This window comes from Trichechus manatus, unplaced genomic scaffold, assembly GCF_000243295.1.
Source record: "Trichechus manatus latirostris isolate Lorelei unplaced genomic scaffold, TriManLat1.0 scaffold00097, whole genome shotgun sequence".
In the NCBI taxonomy this organism is placed as follows: domain Eukaryota; kingdom Metazoa; phylum Chordata; class Mammalia; order Sirenia; family Trichechidae; genus Trichechus; species Trichechus manatus.
The window spans coordinates 3865760-3888067 of NW_004444033.1; the positions used below are offsets into that span (position 1 = coordinate 3865760).

The following is a 22308-nucleotide window of genomic DNA, read 5'->3' on the forward strand; positions in this document are numbered from 1 at the left end:
CTATCCTTAGTCCTTTCCGATAGTCACCCTCCCCAGAGCTCCCTCTTCCCTATAGAATTCTAGCCAACCTTCCGGAGGAAGGGACCAAAGGGACTACAACTCCCAGGGGGCATTGCAGGCTCTCCCCTTCGGGGGGCGCGCGGTGCAGGTCGGGAGCTGAGGTCCCACAGTCTTTTCGGCGCGCGCCGCTGGGAGCAAGCGCACTACAGGTTCCGTCGCACCTCGCGCAAGGGCCGGGCTGGGGAGGGGCGGGGTAGGGCAGGACAGGCCCGGGCGGGCGGCCGGGTGAAGGAAGGGGGTGGGAGCGGAGGCGATGGAGGGGAGGAGTGGGGGAATGGGGGAGGGAAGGGAGGCAGGAGGCGGGGCCGAGCCGGAGCTGGAGCCCGAGGCGGCGGTTGCGGCGGAGGCGGTGATGTCGGTGCAGGTTGTGTCAGCAGCGGCTGCCGCCAAGGTGCCTGAGGTGGAGTTGAAGGACCTGAGCCCCTCCGAGGCAGAACTGCAACTAGGACTGAGCACGGCGGCTGTAGGCGCCATGTCTCCCCCGGCTGGCGGCGGGGACCCTGAGGCTCCAGCTCCGGCCGCGGAGCGGCCCCCGGCCCCCGGCCCGGGCTCGGGGCCCGCTGCCGCGCTCAGCCCTGCCGCCGGGAAGGTGCCTCAGGCGTCGGCCATGAAGCGGAGCGACCCGCATCACCAGCATCAGCGGCACCGCGACGGCGGCGAGGCCCTGGTCAGCCCCGACGGCATCGTCACCGAGGCGCCGCGCACAGTCAAGAAGGTATTAGGGCCGGGCTGCCTCTCGTGGAGAGGCTGGGAGGGCTGGGGGAACCGCAGATACTCGGCACGGCGCGGCGCCCTCCACGCCTTCTTTTCTTGTCCTGGGAGCAAAGAGACCCCGTTCCCCCTCAAGCCCACTCTCCTGAGATGCCCCATCGGGCCCCAGTGCTGGGCAGCGGCCGCCCTTCGCGATATCATGGAGTTAGCGCTCTCTTCGACTCCTTGGAATAGGCAGGGGAGGAGAGGCACCTAGTACTACGCCCCCACCCCTGGACCCCAACACACTTGTGTGTCATGTTCCAGACTATAGGGAGGAGACCTTGATGGTGTAGAAAAGCTTACCGCTTACGAGAGCTCACCCAGCAAGGGTGGAAAGAGCTTTTCTGCTTGGAGAACGAGTAACGTGTAGGTACCTCGCACTGAAATCCTGAGTTGTCTGGTTTCTGTAGAGATGGTGACTTTCTACCTTTCTGTGGCCGACCGCTTCCGTAGAGCAGTGCCAAGGCTGTGTCCTTCATTTCGAGAGACTGCAATATCCTTGCCTCTTCTGTGAATATAGAAGAGTAATAGATTCTCTTCACTCCTTTTTCCTGAAGTTTTTCCTCTTTGCTCAGGATTATAAGGCTGGTTCATTTTTTTACGATCTGAAAGTGTTAGGAGGAAAATACTTCTACTTTTGGGAAAAGTGATCACTGTGGGGCTTTCCTCTCTCAGCTGCCAGCTTCTTTCAGAAATAAGTTTGAAGAGGCAGTAGCCTTAGACCACCAAGGAGTAAGTGTGCGTAGTAGTATGATACCCAAACATTATCCTTACTTTGGCTATCAACGGCGTGTTGCTTTCTGTCTTAAAGCTACATCAACACAGGATAACAAAAAGGCAAATAGTTGAAAAAACAGAGTTGATGTGGATCATATAAAAAGGGATCATGGGTCTAGTTTCACAGGCACAATATGAACGCAGTGATTCATGGTTTTCTCTTTGATCGTTCTGAATGATTTTAATTGCTTTGTCAGAATAGCAATAAAATGATGTGAAGTTTGCATTGGTTTCTCTGTGTAGGACTCAGCTGAATTGGAACCTTGAGCTCAGCTAAACTTTTTTGTTGTAATAGCTTCATGGTTAAGTTATAAAGCAGATGACCTTTTCATTCTAACTACCCAAATATAGGTGGTAAACAAATGCTGTCAGAGGCAAGACTGAGGGAATTTGTTTAATGATGGCTTAGGACAATGTCCTTGTCATTTACAGTATGAAGCTCCTGGAGGAATTACAGGAGGTTAGAGAGGCAGCATGGTTACCAGTGGTTCTCCCTATTGTACCTAGACATGAGTTGGAAATCTGAATTCTGTTTTTGACTAGTTGAGTTGCTTTATGAGTTTGGTTGGATGTTTTTCCTGTGATTAAGACTTGATGGCAACTAACAACAGCAAGGGTCTTTTTTTGTGTGTAAAATCTATAATTTGATTAGATTTCTTGAGGGTAAAACATGCTCTTTTAGAACGTGGTGTTTATGGTCAGGCAGACCTGAGTTTAAACCTTACTTCCACCACTAACTAATTTTTGGGTAATTTCCAAACTTTCTAAATCTCAGTTTCCTCTTGTGTAAAATGAGGATACTAACACTATAGATCAGGAGCCCTGGTGCCACAGTGGTTAAGCATTCGGTTGCTAACTGAAAGGTCAGCAGTTTGAACCCACCAGCTGCTCCACTGGAGAAAGATGTGGCAGTCTGCTTCCGTAAAGATTACAGCCTTGGAAGCCCTGTGGGGCAGTTCTACTCTGAAGAATTGATTTTATTTTATTCTCAGCATGGTTTAAATGTATATAACCATGAACTCCTCTAAAACGTACACATAGTTTAAAAGATTCTGTATAAAAAGTAAAAAAATCACATACGCTTCTACACCATTTTTCCTGTCATTGAACCACCTTCCTCCATAAAAATGTAGGTTCCATGATTCTAGACTTACTCAGCAGCCTCAAGGCTGTGGAAGACAGGGCTGAGCTTGCCTTACTATGTTAATTGCACCAAAAAGCAACTTTCCTACTGGAAATTAAGCAGGTGAAACTCTGGACGAGGATACAGCTGTATGATGCAATTAAGAACATTGATAGAGCTGCTTTTTTGGGGACAGAATCTTTAACTTTCTTGATACAGGCAGTCCCCGGGTTACGAACATCAGATTTATGTACAACCTGTAGTCGTGAACCAATCCCCGGAAAGCCTGTTATGTTAAAAATCTGAGGTAGTACCATGGTTCGTGATAACAAAGGGACGCTACTTTGCAACATGGCATCAAAACATTATTATTACTATATTGTGTTAAAGATGTTTTAGTGTATCTGGAAGTGTTTCTTTAATGTTTTTATGCATAGAAAGGTACACTAGATACTAAGACAAACGTTTGACTAACATTAGATACAAATCATACCTAATGGTTCTGATTTACATTCAAATTTGACTTACAGACAGACTTAGAACTCGTTTGGAGTCCGGACTGCCTGTATTAAATTGGTTAAGTGAAAATAAGTGCATAATTCTACCCTTCTTTCCCCACGTTTAAAGTCACCTCACCAAGGGATTGCAGTGTGACATTTTGATTTGGTAAGCCTGTCTTAAGTCTCAGATTATCTATTTCAATAATATTCTGACTGTGATTTCCCCCTTTTATTATAGTGTAGGGAGGGACTGGGGGGACTGAGGATTGAAATAGCTGCCTTTGGCTATGTACCTAGTGACTGTTACTTTTATTTTGTAACTGTCACATACAGGCTGTTTATTTTAAGTCACATTTCTGTTGATGGTTTTCCTTACTCCATTCATGTATCTGTTATCAGTTTTCTTAGTTATCTTATTCTGCTCAGCCACAGCAAGGGAAACAAACTTTATAAGGGCCAGAGTTCCCAAATGCAGTAGTTAATAAGAATGAACACGTAGTGTGCAGGTTCCTCAGCCACACCTTATCTTTGGCACGTACCTTTATCCCGTAACTAGTACTCTGGGGGCCAGATCTTGTCTTTGTGGCTATGATATATTTATATATAATGTTTTTCTTCATAAACTCACACTAAGTGAACCCAGCAAACCAAGAATCTTTGTGAGAAGTGATTTGTGAAATGGGAGGACAAGTTCAGGGTGAAAGCAGTGGCACTTGTTGAGAAGATTTCCTCTCTTTGTGTTCTTGAAAATGGAACAAAAGAAATGTCATAGCACCGCAGCGAAGACAAGGCAGGAGGGGGTGTATTGCAGAAAAGTTACAACATTCTGATAATAAGGTTGTGAGCCCAAGAAACTCAACTAGTTTGTGCTTACATCAGTATCAGTAATGACCATGTTCAACCAGACTCTGTGTCTTTTGGCAAAGTATCCACATTACACTGGCTTTGTTGCTGTCAGGAGAGAATGAGTTGAGCCATGTTAGCTCTCTCTTGCCCTGAATTCTTTAAGCTCTTGATTTGGGTAATTATAGGTTACTGAAATGGAATGACTTGGATGGAAGCCTGGAATATGGGAGCAGTGAGCCCCAGTGGCACAGTGGTTTAAGAGCTTGGCTGCTAACCCAAAAGGTCAGCAGTTCAAATCCACCAGCCGCTGCTTGGAAACCCTATGGGGCAGTTACACTCTGTTCTATAGGGTCGCTATGAGTCGGAACCAACTTGATGGCACTTAAACACAGGGCTCCTTTGCCGGTTAGGAAAGTACAGCCTTGCAAAATGTTCAGCAAGGCAGTTGGCAGTTTGACCCTAGTAATTCTTACCAATAATGGGCCTTTTATGTGCCATCAGTTTTTATAGGTGTTTCTCTAATGCTGACCACACAATGAGAATGTAGATGACATTATTTCCATTCTACAGATGAGAAAATGAGGTCAAGAGAGGTTAAGTGTCTTGCCGAAGGTTGTACATCTAGAAAGTGGCAGAGGTAAGAGTTAAACCTAGGTCTGTCTCCTTCTAAAGCCCATGTCCTTTTCATTATGCCACACTGATTCTTTCTAGCTTTTTAGATGCCGGGTTCTGCCTTCTCCCAAAGTCTTTTAGAATCTTCAGTGAACGCTAAGGTGAGGCTCACTGGCTAAGGCTTAGGTCATCCCAAGCCCAAAGTAAGGAGGGTCTGAGTCAGGGCTTTAAGAAGAGGATGGAAAAAAAATTGTCCAGTTGTAGAACCTCAAAGTATTCTAAGATTAGAAGAGGAAAAGAAGAGCATCTTATATATAGAATAACATTTCAAGATCAGTGATCCAGCTTTCACATTAGTAATTTATTTCCTGGTAATCGGAGAAATTTATCCTTATTTTTTGAAGTTATAAATGAATTTGAAGTACCTGAGGAATATGTTCCCCTTTCCTGTCCAGCTAACAGTTTTTCCCTGTTCTTTAAGTCCCACCTTCTCTATGAATCAATCTGTAATTAAACTTTTTGAAAATTAGAAACCAAAAACCAAACCCACTGCTGTCAAGTTGATTCTGACTCATAGTGACCCTGTAGGACAGAGTAGAACTGCCCCATAGGGTTTCCAAGGCTGTAACTCTTTATGGAAGCAGACTGCTACATCCTACATCGTTCTCCCGTGGAGCGGCTGGTGAGTTCGAACTGCCAACCTTTCAGTTAGCTGAGCGCTTAACCATTGCACCACCAGGGCTCCCTCAGGCTGGTGGAAGGTTTTCCCGTATATTCATAGAAGCATATGAATTTTCTGAGAAAACAGCCCTTGTTTTTTTTTTATTAAAATTTGTTATTTTCAGATGTCATGTGTTTCTAACAGTTAATAAATAATTGTTGTATTAGATTACAATAAGTAATAACTATTCTTAAATTTTTCTGCTTTTTTTAAAATTTTTTTTACTGTACTTTAGATGAAGGTTTACAGAGCAAACTAGTTGCTCATTGAACAATTAATACACGTACTGTTTTGTGACATTGGTTGCCAACCCTGTGATATGTCAACACTCCCCCTTCTCGACCTTGGGTTCCCCATTACCAGCTTTTCTGTCCCCTCCTGCCTTCTTGTCCTTGTCCCTGGGCTGGTTGCCCATTTAGTCTTATTTTGTTTTATAGGCCTGTGTAATCTTTGGCTGAAGGGTGAACCTCAGGAGTGACTTCAGTACTGAGCTATAAGGGTGTCCGGGGTCGTACTCTTGGGGTTTCTCCAGTCTCTGTCAGGACAGCCCTTATTTCGAATAAAGGTAATTTGTGAATTCTAGTCTCCTTGAATTTGGGAAAACATTTGAAAATTAAGAGCTGTTTTAAGAGGTTGTGCAGGATTGAAGTTGTAGTTGTGTGCTTGAAGTCTTGAGGACAACTTCTTAGGTCCTTAGTGGCTGGTTAATTAAAGAAATGAGTAGTTCTTGAAAAAGGGAAAATACCATTTTCCTTGAAGATGTATCCACCCACTCCAGTGGAAGAAAAAAAGGGAGAAATTTGGAATTTTTATCCAGACCTTTTGTCAAGTTGTTTATAAAGAATATGCGGTTTGTTTCATGGTAGTTCTTGTTTAAATAATTGAGAGGTTTTTTACAACAGAGGCTGATGGGAGGAGATCCATCTTGCCATCATGCTCACGTAGTAGGTACAATTAAGAGGAATTGGAATACCATTTACCTAATAAGAGGTTAAGGAGTCCTGGTAGTGCAGTGGTTAAGTGCTTGGCTGCTAACTGAAAGGTCAGTGATTTGAACCCACCAGCTCCTCTTCCGCTTCCATAAAGATTTGCAGCCTTGGAAACCCTATGGAGCAGTCCTACTCTGTCCTCCAGGGTCTCTATGAGTCGGAATTGACTTTACAGCAGTGGGTTGGGTTTGGAATAAGAGGTTTAGTAAACTTGATCAGATTTCTGTGGGATTTATAGACCTCTGGCCTGAGATTTGGTGAGAGCAGAGGAGAAAGCAGTAGTGGATTGAAAATATCTTCCATAGCAGTTCCTAAGTCTTAAACTATTTTGATTAAATTAAATAATTTAAGACGTAACGATTTTCAATCCCCCCCCCCTCCAGCTGTATTCTGCAAAAATTCAGTTAGCCATTGTCCCTCTTGAATCAGTAGGTAGTCATTTCCTATTCTTTGTTTTTCAAGGGTCTGTCAGTCGAAATGTATCAGTTTGGGGCATCTAGTGCTTCTTAGCTCAGAACCAGTATTAAGGAAGGGTACAGAGGTTCTGAAGCAGTTAGTTGAGTTTCTGTGACTACAAGACTTTTGCTTAAAGCCTTTCTGAATACTGCAAAGCTGTCATTGAATGTTAAGTAACCAGAGACTAAAACTGGCTTCATCTTCCCTACAAACTTATGTTTTACAAATGCTCTAACATGAACCCTTTTGGTCACTCTAAAAGATTTGATACGGTCAACTATCTTTTCTTGGAAAGCCTTTTCTTGTATTTATGACCTTCATAATCGCTACCGTTTACTGAGCACTTACTTTGTATTAGGTATCTTTTGGAAAGGAGCCCAGGTGGCCCAGTGGTTAAGGGCTCAACTGTTAACTGAAAGGTCAGTGGTTTGAACCCACCATCCACTCCGCAGGAGAAAGATGCGGCTGTCTACTTCTGTAAAGAAAGATTCGGTCCCCCCAGACCTTTCCACTGTGATTTCCACAACTTCCACAGTAAAGAAAGCCCCTTCTGGCATCAGTCTCTAGCAGCAAAATCAAGTTATGTGGCCAGTGGTAGCAGTGCTATTAGTATTGGCACCTGGTACCCAGAACGATAATGGTGTGACCCAAGCTGCAGTGTCTCGTGTTGGGCATTAGCAGTCACAACCTTCTGTGTGTAACCTGTGTGGTAATTTTAGCTGGTAGCTCTGAAGCAGGTTCTCCACTCTAAAAGTTACCTTGTATCCTTTCAGTACATTCTTTTTCTGCTTAATTCAGCCAGAGTTCTCTTTTGTTGCTTGTAGAACTGAGTGATACACTGAATGAACCTAGCCATCCACCTTCTTAATTGCCTACACCCATAATACTGCCAGTTGCTAGAGAAATTCAGAAAACCAGGCGAGTTGATGTCACTATAAATTTATACTCACCAACCATATATGTGTAATCAGCATTGCCTAGCAATGTTGTATAGTTCTCTAGTAAGTTCCCACTTACTGCAAATGACTGTTTTATACCTAATCTATTTCAAAGTTCTCACGTGTCTCGTTCTTTCTTTTTTAACCAGTGGTAGGCTGTATGCTTCTTTATGAAAACAGAGGCCACCAATGGAAATTCCTTCATTTTTGTACCTCCGAAATCTACAAACCTACCTGCATCTGTACTCACCTTTTCGTCCTTCCCTCCTATTATGATAGAAGTGTCCCTCCTTCTATCAAAGGCCAATCCCTCCAGAAGTGTGCTAGTCACATTTTCTCCTGCCTTCTTAAAGAACTTGTTCCTTGGCTATGTCCTCTTTCTACTAGATCCTTTCCTTCAGTATTCAAACTTACTCTGCCATTTCCCATTTTGAAGACCTTATCTTTGACCCCCATGTCTCCTTTCTCCTACTGTCCTGTCTTTCTACTCCCTTTCACAGCCAAACTTCTTAAGGTGTTCTGTACATGCTGTGTACACTTTTTTTCTTCCCGTGAACTCTTAACCCACTCCTGCTCTACTACTGTCAACCCACCATATCCACGGGTTCCGCATTTGCGGATTCAACCAACCGTGGGTCAGAAATATTCCGGGGCGGGGGGGTTGGATGAAAGTTCCAAAAAGCAGAACTTGAATTTGCCACATGCCAAGCACTGCGCTGAATGCACGCGAATGAAGTGATGTGTAGACATCCCCTGCTGTAGCCTCCTGCCATTTCACAGATCCTCAGTCTCTCTCCAGCACTCATTGTTTCAGCATTGTTTGCCTCATGTCTCATTAGTTCGCTGTTTGTTTTGCATGCATCCTTTGTTTCTGCGAAAAAATGGCTCCTAAAAAGCAATGAAGAGGTCAGAGCAATCCCGCAAACGCTAAGTGTGAAGGGGTTGAGGAGAGTGAGACGAAGGAACTTCAGGTGACTAAGGGAGGGCTGGCCAGCTCTGTAAAGCGCTACATCCTCAAGAACTTGAAGATCATGGATGATTGGCGTCAGCTGATGCCCAGGCAGCGTCAGCGTTCCCAGAAGAGCTCCAGAAACTCATAGAAGAAAAAGTCTCCCTTCCAGAGCAAGTCTTCAGTTGTGCTGAAACAACTATTTACATAGCATTTACATTGTATTAGGTATTATAAGTAATCTAGAGATGATTTAAAGTGTATGGGAGGATGTGCATAGGTTATATGCAAATGCTACCCCATTTTATATAACGGACTTGAGCATCCTGGGATTTTGGTATCTGCAAGGGGCCTGAAACTAGTCCCCTGCAGATACCGAGGGATGCCTGTACTTTTTTTGACCAAAACAAAACTCTCTTGCTACAGTTGTTTCCATCAGATTGGGAAACATGGCAGTCTGTTTTCAGTCCTCCTTTTATTAGACCTCTTGGTAGCATTTGACACCAACTCCTTACCAAAACACCCTCTTCTCTTGTCTTCTACGACTCTTTACTAGCTTTATTCTTATTTCTCTGGCTGTTCCTTCTCAGTCTTCTGTATTGGCTCCTTCTTCTTGGTACTGGAACCTCTGCTATTTTCACCATAAGCCATCTGCACTATTCCTATGCCTTTAAATGTCATCTAAACAAACAAACAAAAAAACCTAACCCACTGTCGTTGAGTCAATTCTGACTCATAGCAACCTTATAGGACAGAGTAGAATTGTCCCATAGGATTTCCAAGGCCGTAAATCTTTACAGAAGCAGACTGTCATATCTTTCTCCTACAGAGCAGCTGGTAGATTTGAACCACCCTTTGTCTTAGCAGCCGAGTGCTTTAACCACTGCGCCACCAGAGCTTCAAATATCAATCTACGTGCCAATAATTCCCAAACATTTCTTCAGCCAAAAGCTCTGTTCTGAATGCTAATCTATGTATGTACAACTATCTACTTGCAGTTGGACTTTAAAACTAATGGGTCCAAAACTGACTTTTTAAATCTCCTGTCTGATCCCCCAAATCTGTTCATGTTTTCCTCATATCAATTAAATGGTACTTTCTCATTATTATTACTACTATTTCTATTTTACCTTTATTTATTTATTGTTTATTGTGCTTTAGGTGAAAGTTTACAGAGAAAGTTAGTTTCCCATTCTATAATTTTTACATAAAGTGTTTCATGACCTTGGTTTTATTCCCCACAATGTGTCAGCACTCTCTCCATTTCCACCCTGGATTTCCCCATTTTCTTTCACCCTGATTATCCCTTCCTGCCTTCTCTGGAGCTCTGGTGGTGCTGTGGTTAAGAGCTATGGCTGCTAACCAAGAAGTCGGCAGTTCAGATCCACCAGCTGCTCCTTGGAAACCCTGTGGGACAGCTCTACTCTGTCCTATAAGGTCACTGTGAGTAGGAATCGACTCGATAGCAATGGGTTTGGTTTTGGGGGTTTTCCTGCCTTCTCATGTTGTAATTGATTGTTCTAAGGAGTATGTTCCTGTTGGATGTTATTGTTTATCTTATGTGCTTATAAATTGTTTGGCTGGCTAGGAGGTGGTCTCTGGGAATGGCTTCATTTCCAGGTCAGAAGGATGTGTTAGGGCCATAGTCTTGGGGGTTCCTCCAGTCTCTGTCAGACCAGCAAGCCTGATCTTTTTTGTGACTTTGATTTTTTTGTTCTACAGTTTTCTCTTGCTCTGTCCAGGACCCTCTGTTGTGATCCCAGTCAGAGCAGTTGGTAGTGGTAGCTGGGCACCATCTACCTCTTCTGGTCTCGGGGTCGTGTAGGCTGTGAATCATGTGGTCCGTTAGTCCTTCGGACTAATTGCTCCCTTGAGTCTTTGGTCTCGTTTACTCTCCCTTGCTCTGGATGGAAAGAGATCCATAGTTGTATCTTAGATAGCCAATCACAAGCTTTTAAGACCCTAGATGCTACTCACCAAAGTAGGACACAGAACACTGACTTAGTATGTACTATGTTGTGTCAGTTGACATAGATATCCCCCGAATCTATAATCCTTTGTCTTCTAGTCTAGGAGATTCATCCCTCTAGGTGTTTGGTTATGTTTAAGAGGTTTCCCTGACTTTATCCCTTGTGTGTTCTGTATGAGCTGCACCTCCAATCGTGTATGTAGAAATATCTACCGCTGAATCTGTAGTTGCCAGTGGGTACTTCATTATTTTTTAAAAAAAATAATTTTACATATACAAGTAATATATGAATATATTCTTGCAAAGTAATTCAGTCTAATAAAGCAAAAGGCCTTGCTTGGCTCTCAGTCAATCTCATTCCCCTTCCCAGAGGTGACTACTTCTGCTACCAAGTTACCTTTCTAGATTTTTTTCTACAAATATACATTCATATTTGTACAGAGAGATTTGTAGTTTTATAATAACTTATATATTTAATACATAATGTCATATTACCTTAAAAAATGCAGTACTATTTTACACATTGACTAACTGTATATAAGAAAACTTTTTCACCATCCCTTCACCAATACTGGATGGTTTCCGTCTTTAATGGAGACAGTATTTTACTATTGTTTTATTTGAATTTCCCTGCTTATAATGATGGTAGGAGCCCTGGTGGTGTAGTGGTTAAGAGCTCTGCTGCTAACGAAAAGGTCGGCAGTTCAAATCCATCAGTTCAAATCCTTGGAAACCTCATTCGGCAGTTCTACCCTGTCCTGTATGTTTGCTATGAGTCGGAATTGACGGCAACAGGCTTCTTTTTTTTTTTGATGGTGAGAATATTTTCATGCATTTATTGGGAAATTTATATTTTTTTCTGGGAATTGCCTGTTCATGTTTATGCATTCAACTAATATTTATTGAGTGGCTGCTATATGTCAAGTGCTGGATATAAAGCAGTGAACAAAACAGACAAAAATCTTTGCCCCCCTATTTGATTGTATTTTTCTTGTTGCTTTGTTAGGAATTCATTGTATATTCTGGATATTAATTCTTTGTGTATAGATTTTTTCCTTGTTTGTTTCTTCTTAGGAGTCCTGGTGGTACAGTGGTTAAGTGATACAGCTGCTAACCAAAAGGTTGGCAGTTCAAATCCACCAGCCGCTCCTTGGATATCCTATAGGGCAGTTCTGCTCTGTCCTCTAGGGTCACTATGGGTCAGAATCAACCTGATGGCAGCAGGTTTGGTTTTTTGGTTTGTATTTCTTGTTGACTTGTAACTGTTTATGATTTAAACATTTTTATGTAATCAGATTTAGTAGTTTTTTTCCTTTTCGGATTAAACATTTTGTGTCTTGGAATGGTCTTTCCTACACTAAGTTTGTAAACGAATTCTTCTATATTTTCTTCAATTGTTTTTATGGTTGTTTATTATATTTCGGTCCTAAATCCACTGGAATTTATTTTCATTTGTTCTCAAATAATATTTAATATTTTACTTTTACTGGTTTGTTCTATGATTGTTTCTTTCTCTTTAACTTTGTGTTTCGTTGTTTTTCTTCCTTAACTTTTAGCTGGACATGTAGAAATAACTTAGTAAATACTTTTTGATTAAAGACTGTGTTTACTTAAGAAAGACACTGAAAATTACCATCCTGTTACTAATAATTGTAGTGCTTGTAGTAAGTTATTTCATAGAAGCACTTGATGTTTTAGCAAATTACACTTTTAGTTTAGTGGATATAGATTAAATTGTTTGATGGAAATTGGGTCCTCAGTGACATCTCAAATACATGTCTTAGTGCAACAGTAGCCTACAGAGGAACTGCTACAGTTATACTGAGCTTGAAAAATATAATACTGTGTAATCCCTTTCCAAGATAATATCTCATTTTTTTTTTTAGGCATTGCCAGGAATTGAGTATGTGTGATAAGGCTGTAGGAAGAAGATGTTTTGCTCTGGTTTGGTAGTTTTGAGTATCTACCTTTCAAAGTTGGCATCACCTGCTCCAAGTTAAATAGGCATTTCTTTTCCTGGCAGGTAAATGCAGTAAGAATCTTCTTCAACAAAACTTTTTGGATAAAGCTTGACTGAGTCCAGTCTTGGGTCATTGTGTGCTTTGGGAGACAGAAATAGGAGTTTTTACTAGATTAATTAATATCTCTTGTTTCTATAAAGGTGAAATGATGATTGGTGTAATCTTGTTTCCTGTTTTAGGGTCTGTGCTGCACTATATTACAGAAGTAGAGAAGCAACTTTACTGCTTCCGGGTACTTGTCTAATAATCTCCCCTACTGCATTGTGAGCTTCTTCCGCACAAAAACCACTTATCTGTTGTGTGCCAAACACTGCTAAGTGCTAGGGTTATAAAATCCACAAGATACCATTCTTGCTCTCAAGGAGAGGGTAGGGAGTATAGTCATGTAAATAAATAAATAGTAACTATTATCCAGTTTAATATGAAGGATCCCTGGTGGTGCAGTGGTTAAGTGCTGAGCTGGTAACCTAAAGGTTGATGGTTTGAACCCAAACCCACCCAGCGGCTCCATGGGACAAAGAGCTGACAATCTGTTCCCATAAAGATTACAGCCTAGAAAACTCTGTGGGGACAGTTCTGCTGTGTCACATGGGGCTGCTATGAGTCGAAATCAACTTGACGGCACCTAACAACAGCAACGGTTTAATTTGAGCAATGCTGGAAGCAGGAATTGTTGCAGTTTGAAGAGGTCAGCCTTGAAATAGAGGTGTATCTCCTTAGGAAAGCTAGTTGGTTGTCTACTCAAGAGGCTTCACATTGTAGCAGAACCTTTGTGACATTTCCATGTTCCAGTTTTACAAATCCAAAAACTCACATTTGTCATACACTTAGAGGTAATTGACCTCTTAAGACTGGCTCATGCAAACCAAACTTACCAGAGATTCATATTTAAAACAAAGCAATAACTTCTGATTTAGAGTCAGCTATATCATCCTCAAGCTGATCTGATACACATGTAAGTCAGTCAGAGAATACTCTGGAAAATCTACATGGGAAGTCTTAGTTATAGTCAGAGGCAGCTTATTAGGTTTGGAATCCTTTATATTCTTGCTACTGAAACTGGGTCCATGACCAGAAGCTTTGGCATCACCTGGGAGCTTGTTAGAAATGCACAGTCGCAGGCAACTGTGGACCTGCACTAGCGTGCATGTGCCAGAACCTCAGTTTTTCACTCATTGTGGAGCAGTCATTGGCTTAGCAGTTAGTCTCATTTCATATTTTTCTTTTATGAAACTTCAGAGTAGAGAAGCAAGAAAACCTTTTTAGGATCTTGTGGCAGGGTGGAAGCTTGCAATAAAACTTGTTATAAAAGTTGTAATAAAAAACTTGGTAGACACAGAACCATAACACAAAGACACAGATATACAAGCCAGACACATGTACATAGAGACCCACAGAGACTCATAGAGACACACACACAGACTGCCCTACACAGAGATCCCGCCGCATACAGAGCCCCTCAGATGCCCTTCACAGACCCTTCTCACAGAGACCTCGCACACAGAGACCCCCCTGCACACCCACAGAGAGAAAACCCCATGTGTATCCAGAGTCACCCCCCCACACCCACAGAGACAACCCCACACAGATCTACACACACATTGAGACCCCCTCCCGAGAGATGCACACACACAGACACACATACACTGACCCCTATCATGTAATGCTTAAAACTGAGCTTTTCGTAATATTTGAATAGCGTTGTCCATAGTTATTTTGAGGAGAAGGGTCAAATATTCTCCCTAAGGTACTTTGTTTTTGGATATAATTTATTTTTCTAAAGGACTTTTTTTAGTAATTTATTTCTGTTGTTGAGAATATATACAACAGAACACACACCAATTCAACAGTTTCTACATGTATAATTCAGTGATATCGATTACGTTCTTCGAGTTGTGCAAGCGTTCTCACCCTCCTTTCCCGAGTTGTTCCTCCCTCATTAACATTCATTCACTGCCTCCTGAGTTTCCTGTCTTATCTTTTGAGTTGCTGTTGTCAATTTGATCCAGTATAGATAGTTCTTAAAAGATCACAATGCTCAAGGTAGATATTCTTTATTAGTTAAGCTAAATTATGTGTTTCATGACTATTTTTTACCTCCTAGTCTCAAGAATGGAGCCCTGGTGGTGCAGTGGTTAAGAGCTTGGCTGCTAACCAAAAGGTCAGCAGTGTGAATCCGCCAGGCACTCTCTTTGAAACCCTCTGAGGCAGTACTACTCTGTCCTATAGGGTCTCTATGAGTCGGAATGGACTTGACGGGAACGGTGTGTGGTTAGTTAAGCTAAATTATTGTTTGATTTTAAGAAAACTTAAGAGGATATTTTTTGTTTTAGATTTAAAGATTATCTCACGGCAATAGTTTCAGGGATTCATCCAGCCTCTATGGCTCCAGAAAGACTAGATTCTATGAGAATTTGAAATTCTGTTCTGCGTTTTCCCCATTTTGATCAAGATTCTTCTATAGAATCTTCGATCAAAATGTTCAGTAATGGTAGCTGGGCACCATCTAGTTCTTTTGGTCTTATGGCAAAGGAGGCAGTTGTTCATGGAGGCTATTAGCTACCCATTTCTTCTCCTTCTTGACTCTCCTTCTTCCTCTTCTGCTCCAGGAGAATAGAGACCAATTGTTGTACCTTGAATGACCACTTGCAAGCTTTTAAGACTCCAGGCACTATGCAGTGAACTTGGAGGTAGAGTAGAAGCACTGAACATGTTATGGGGCCAGTTAAATTGCGATGTCCCATGAAACCATGACCCTAAACCTGCAAACCAAGGAACCAAAACCCATGGGGTGGTTTGATCGTACATAAGGAGTCTCAGCAGCTACTCTTTTTTTTTTTTTTCCTGTCACTGTCAATATATCTGGAAACCCTGGTGGCATAGTTGTTAAGAGCTATGGCTGCTAACCAAAAGGTCGACAGTTCGAATCTACCAGGCGCTCTCTTTGAAACCCTCTGGGGCAGTTCTGCCCTGTCCTATAGGGTCTCTATGAGTTGGAATCGACTTGATGACAACGGGTTAACAGGTCAATGTATCTATCACACAACTTTTGCCAGTTCAGCTTTTCACAGATGTACAACTTACTGACAGTAATTAAGATTAATTGGCTGCCTAAGATACTTTTAATTGAGCCAGAAAATGAGCAAAAACAGATGGGCTGCCATTGGGTCTGCAGAACAGTGAAAGCTACAGAGCCAGTTTTGTTTGAATTCCTGTTTCTGGAACTGCTTGTTCTCATCGTGCTTGGATGGAAAGTCATCCTCCTCTCATTTTCTCTCAGGAGCTTGCATCCTAGGTTGCTGGTTAAGCAGAGCTCCATACTCAGTTCCCCTTAATTAACACATTCCCTTGATATCTGATTCACGTAAATCTGCCCAGGATTGGAAGGTGCAGAATCCCTGCACCTATGTGGAGGAACTTAGGTTGAGTCCTCTGTGCATGTTGGAACTGTAGAATGTAGGGTTGGGAAGGGGAGATTTCACTTAATGTAGAAAGATGTAGTTGTGAGCTTTATACCTGTTGGGTGATTTGTGGTAAAGGTTTGCATAGACACCTGTGATGGAACTTAAGAATGACTTGGGGATAATTTAGTATAAATTAAAAACTTTTAAATTATACCTTGTGGGTGGGGGATGCACGCTGGATTGTATTGGTTCTGATAGAGAGATCACTGGTAGCTGCATAGCCAGGTTTTTTTTCATGCCTGGAAGAGCATCTTGTGAGAAGTATCTTTTTTGGGAAAAAGAGACCTGATATCTCCAGCATGTTTGTGTGTATAAATATGGGACCGTTTCTGTCACACCAGAGTGATAAATGTAGGTTCCAAAAAGAGATTATTTTTCTCTTTTGACTTGATATATGTATGTGTATTCATTTGACCAAAAACCTGTTAGTTTTTTTTTTTTAATTATGAAATTATCTCAGATATATGGTAGAGAACTGATAAAATTGTACTCATAACTCAGTTTAAGAAATGTCAGCATTTTGCAAAATTTTCTTTAGATATTTTAAAGAACTAAAATGTGATAGATAAAATTGAAGACTTTTTGTACCCCATCTCTCTTCATTCCTCTTCTTCTTTCCGTCTCTCCCTCCCATCACTGAGGTAACTGTTGTCCAAAATTTGTTGTTTATAATTCCCCTTCAGGTTTTAATTCTTTTAATATATGGTGCAACGCTTAAGCACTTGACTGCTAACTGAAAGGTTGGTGGTTCGAACTAACTCAGCAGCTCTGTGATAGAAAGACCTGATGATCTGCTCCCATAAAGATTATTGTTGTTAGGTTCCAACTCATAGCGACCCCGTGTATGACAGAATGAAACGCTACCTTGTCCTGCTCCGTCCTCACAATTGTTACGTGTTTGAGCCCATTGTTGCAGCCACTGTGTTAGTCCATCTCTTTGAGGGTCTCTTTTTCACTGACCCTCTACTTTACCAAGCATGATGCCCTTCCCAGCCTAGGAAACCCTATGGGGAAGTTCTACTCTGTCACATTGGGTCACTATGAGTTGAAAAGCAACTCAATGGCACCTAACAACAATATATATATTATTAACAAACAATATGTAACACTGTTTTGTGTGTTTATGAACTTTACATAAATGATTTTATACATTAATAAATAAACAGCTGTTAAAAAATAAAAGGCTCACTTGGGTTGCTTTGAATAAAGAGCTTGTATTTAGCACTTGAGACCTCTTCTCTCCACATTGTTGACCAGGGCCTTGCTACAACATGGAGAACTTCTAGAGCCTACTTATTGTCAAGCTGAAATCATTGGCTCCCAGCCTTATTCTCTACTTGCTCCTCAGTAATGCTTCAGTAAGCTTTTTAGCCCACAGTTTTTTCTCATACTGCTTGATAATGATGATGTTGTTGTTGTTAGATGACATCGAGTCAGTTCTGACTTATAGCGACCCTATAGGACAGAGTAGAACTGTCCCATAGGGTTTCCAAGGAACAGCTGGTGGATTTGAACTGCTGACCTTTTGGTTAGCAGCTGAGCTCTTAACCACTATGCCACCAGGGATCCAAACTAAACCCACTGCCGCTGAGCCCTATAGGGCAGAGTACAACTGCCGCATAAAAACCAAACCAAACCCGTTGCCATCGAGTCGATTCTGACTCATAGCGACCAAATGGGACAAAGTAGAACCGCCCCATAGGGTTTCCAAGGAGCGCCTGGTGGATTCGAACTGCTGACCTTTTGGTTAGCAGCTGAACTCTTAGGGTTTATTATTTCCAGTTCGAATACACTCATTAATCTGCGTAGTTTATCCTGCATAGCTAATTCTGTAATGCTGTCTTCTGGGTTATCATGTTGTTGTTGTTAGCTCCCATCTAGTGAGTCTCTGACTCATCTCAACCCCACGCACAGGAGACTGAAACATTGCCTGGTCCCGTACCATCCCCATGATCGGCTGGGGATCCGACCATTACGATGTAGTGTTTTCATTGGCTGATTTTTGGCAGTACATTTCCAGGCCTTTCTTCCTAGTCCATCTTAGTCTGGAAGCTCTGCTGAAACCTGTTCAGTATCATAGCAACACGCAGGCCACCACTGACAGACGTGTGTGGTGGTTTTGTATGAGGTGCATTGGCCAGAAATCAAACCCCAGTCTTCTGCATAGAAGGAGAGAATTCTGCCACTGAACCACCAGTACCCCTCCTCTGAGTTATCATAAATCAAACTAAACCAAACCTGTTGCCGTGGAGTCGACTCATAGCAGTTTAATGGCTCTTGCAGTTTAATGCTGACACATAATAGGTGCTTAATAATTACTTGTGATTATTGAACTGAGCCCAAGTTGTAGGCTATTGATTTACAGTATACTTCTCCCCGCTTACCAGCCCAGTTGCCTCAGTCCTTTGAATGAAAGTAACCCCTGATGCAGTCACACGCGGAGACTTTAACATTAACTTTTCAGCTCTTGTATATAACATTCTTGCTTAGATTCTCTGTCAGATAGCTCTGAAAGTTAATAAATCTTTGGAAAGAGCCCAAGGGTTTGCAGGCTCTCAGCCTAGGTAATAACAACAGGAACCGAGTGTACTATATGTCAACATGATACTTGGCAATTCTAAAGCAATACTGATCCTATTCAAGAGCATTAGGTTAAACCAGTTAAGCCTCTTTTGGCTTAAAACTTAGTTTGCATATTTTACAGTTTTATCTATTCTTTTTCTCCAGAATTGTTCCTTAAATATGTAGCAGAGATCATGGTAAGTCTGCATCCCCGTTTAAGACTGGGCGGCTGACTCAGCAGGAGGGCTGTTGGTTTAAAGGGAGCAAAGGTAATGAGTACTTTGGGACTCACAGTCAGACTCTTAAAACCTCTTTCCCAATCTTGGCAAGAAAAGGAAGGGCACTCTAGGAAGGTTGGGACCTTGCCAAGATGTAGCAAAGTATCAAAGAATACTCTCTTTAGAGCACTTATAAATATGAATTAGTTCTTACAGTAGCACTGTGGTAAGCAATTAGGGGTTTACTAATGGAAAGACCGAATAAAATAAAATTTGACTAATGTTTGTTAAATGCCATTAAGCACTCTACTTAGTGCTTGTCCAAGGCTCCAGAGCAGACAGCCGTAAACTCAAAAAACAGATGCTGCATTTAAAATTTTATACTATTGTGACTATGAGCAATTTTGCCGAGACAGCATCTCAGTTTCTGTGTCTGAAAATATAAATAATTTCAGAATTTTAAGGTTATAATAAAGAAATATTCTTGAGCAGAGACTGGAATGCAAGTATTTTTCAAAATATATTTATTTAGGTCTTCATATTTCGTGAATTTTCAAAGGTTGGATAAAAAAGTCAAAATTAGAAAAACAGCAAGAAAACTCATCTATAGTTATGTCTTTTCTGCTTAAGTATTATGATTTATTCAAATGAGCATTTGGCTAAAGTATTGTAGAATAAGAGCTCAGTTTCACTTTTTTACTTTATGATAACATCTAAATGAAGATGTCTTGCAGATACTTAGAAGCTGGAGTCAGAGAGGAAGGAGGGGGTCAAAAAAATAGCTTTGGAAGTTGACATAAGGGTCATAATCACAATCATAGGTAGCTATACTTAGAAGGATTGTAGGGAGGACAAAAGATAGCTAATGAGAAAGCCTTGGGTACCAAGTACCATAAATGGATGAGAAGAAGAAAAAGGGTTGGCAAAATTAATTATCCCACAAGAATATATTTTACCTTTGTGTAGCTCTTTAGAGCTTTCAACTCAGTTAAATCCCTTACCTTATTTGGTAATGAAATAGTATGAAATAAACTAGCTGACTTCTTAGTATAACATGTTAATTTCAGAGACACTAATACTGCTTTTTCTAAAAACTGCTATGATAAAAAATAAAAGTAAACCTAGATACTTTATGTTGAATTATTTTGGTAGTTAATTGGTACATTGTTAATATTTTTCAAAAAAATAGCAGTTTCAGTCTGAGTCTCTTTGCTGCACTGTGATGTAGAACCGTCAGTGTTGATTAAGCAGTAGGTCACTTATGGTAGTTGTTTTTTTACCAGAGTAGCTATAAAGTTGTCTTCATGTCTTTTTGAAGACTAGGAAGAAAGGCTTGGTGATCTGCATGCAAAAATCAGCCAGTGAAAACCCTATAGATGACAGTGGTCTGATCTGCAGCCAATCACGGGGATGGTGCAGGACCAGGCAGCATTTCATTCTGTTATGCATGGAGTTGCCATGAGGCAGGGGCAGACTCAATGGCAGCTAACAGCAACAGCATCTTCTTTGAAATAAAGCTTGTGGATGAGATTGTTTTGGCATTGATTATTATTGCTAATTAAGTGGCCTGTACCTATAGACTGTGACTTAAGGTTTTAGAAGGATCATCAGTGTTTGCCAAATAGAAAAGGATTTGTGAGTAAATAGGTTGGGAGTAGGGTATGGGATTATTGTCAGGCTTTGTCAGCCAATTGAAAACCTTGAGACTTGTAATTATACACGGGTAGGGAAGGGTTGAGAAAAGAATCACCCTTTTTTATAACATGGAAAAGAGATTGGTAGGAGGCAAGAGTGGAGTAGATACAGGGTCACCAATTAGGAAGGTATTAGAGCAGTCCAGTGGAAGATAATGATATTTTGGACTAGGTAAATATCAGGGGATATGGAGAGGATGGAGCCCTGGTGGTGCAGAGGTTAAGCATTTGGCTGCTAACCAAAAGGTCGACAGTTGGAATCCACCAGTTGGTCCTTGGAAACCCAATGGGGCAGTTTTACTCTGTCCTGTAGGGTCGCTCTGAGTCAGAATCGACTCAGTGGCAGTGAGTTTGGTTTTTGGTTTTAGTTTATGGAGAGAATGGACAGATTCAAGAGATAGGAAATAAAATTGACAAGCCTTCGTTATAAATTGTGTGGAGGGTTAGAGAAAGGAAGGAATCAAGGATGACTTGAGCAGCTTGTTGGGTGGTGGTACCATTCACTGAGGCATAGACTACCAGAAAAGAAGCCAGATTTGGGGGAAGGGAAATCATGAATTTAGTTTGGTTGGTAGGTTTTTGAAATGCCTTTGAGACATTCAAGAGATGTCAAGCAGGCAGTTGGATAAATGAGTCTGGAGTGCGGAGACTGGGGATATAAATTTGAATCATTGGCTTTTGTGTTAAGTGAAACCATGGGGGGGATGATAAGATTGCCCTGTTGTTGTTGGGTGCCGTTGAGTCAGTCCCGACTCATAGCAACCTTATGTATAACAGAATGGAATGATACCTACCTCTGTGCCATCCTCACTATCACTGCTGTTTGAGCCCATTGTTGCAGCCACTGTGTGAGTGCATCTCATTGAGTGTCTCTTTTTTGCTGATCCTCTGCTTTACCACGCGTGATGTCTTTCTCCAATGATTGATTACTCCTGGTGACATGTCCAAACTAAGCAAGACGAACTCTCCCCATCCTCGCTTCTAAGGAGCATTCTGGCAGTACGTCTTCCAAGACAGATTTGTTCATTTTTCTATCAGTCCATGGTATATTCAGTATTCTTCGCTAACACCACAATTTGAATGTGTCAGTTCTTCTTCGGTTTTCCTTTTTTATTTCTAGCTTTCACATGTGAATGAAATGGTGGTGCAGGAGCATCTGACCTTCTCTAACTTCACAAGATGGGGAGGAGAATCAAGATCAACAGCCCAAGGCTGATTCCTGTGAGGCAGAGGTCAGACATACCTCCTCTCTCCAACCTTTTCACCAAATCTGATACCACAGCACTCTGTACTTCTATTCTTGGTTCAATAATTCATTGCAGTGGCCACACAGAACTCACACACCATGCTCATAATTATGGGGTTTATTGGGGAAGTAACAGGTTACAGTTCAGGGTCAGGAACGATTCAGGGTGCACTTGTTGTTCAGGACAGCTTCTCAGTGTGCATACAGTCAGTCCTCTCTCTCGGTTCTCAGCCCCTTGGCCCCTCGGCCCCTCAGCCCAGCCTCTGCCCTGGAAAGCTCTTTAGCTCCACCAGTAAGTGCCCAGGGGTACCCCACTCTGTCAGTAAGCCTCAGCCTGAAGGCACTCAGCTCTTTCACTCTGTGGGTCGGCAAGCCTAGCTCTGTCATTAGGTGCCTGGAGGCACCCCACT

General features: G+C 41.8%; 1 protein-coding gene across 1 annotated transcript in view; it reads left to right on the forward strand.

Moving 5' to 3' along the window:
* The first annotated feature begins 390 nt into the window (after window positions 1-390).
* Window positions 391-22308, forward strand: part of AHCYL2 (adenosylhomocysteinase like 2) — a 188807-nt gene continuing 166889 nt past the window's right edge. Inside the window, exon 1 of the mRNA XM_023737098.1 lies at window positions 391-775. Coding sequence (XP_023592866.1) covers window positions 413-775 — 363 coding nt within the window. The 5' untranslated portion in view covers window positions 391-412. The remainder of the gene's footprint in view (window positions 776-22308) is intronic.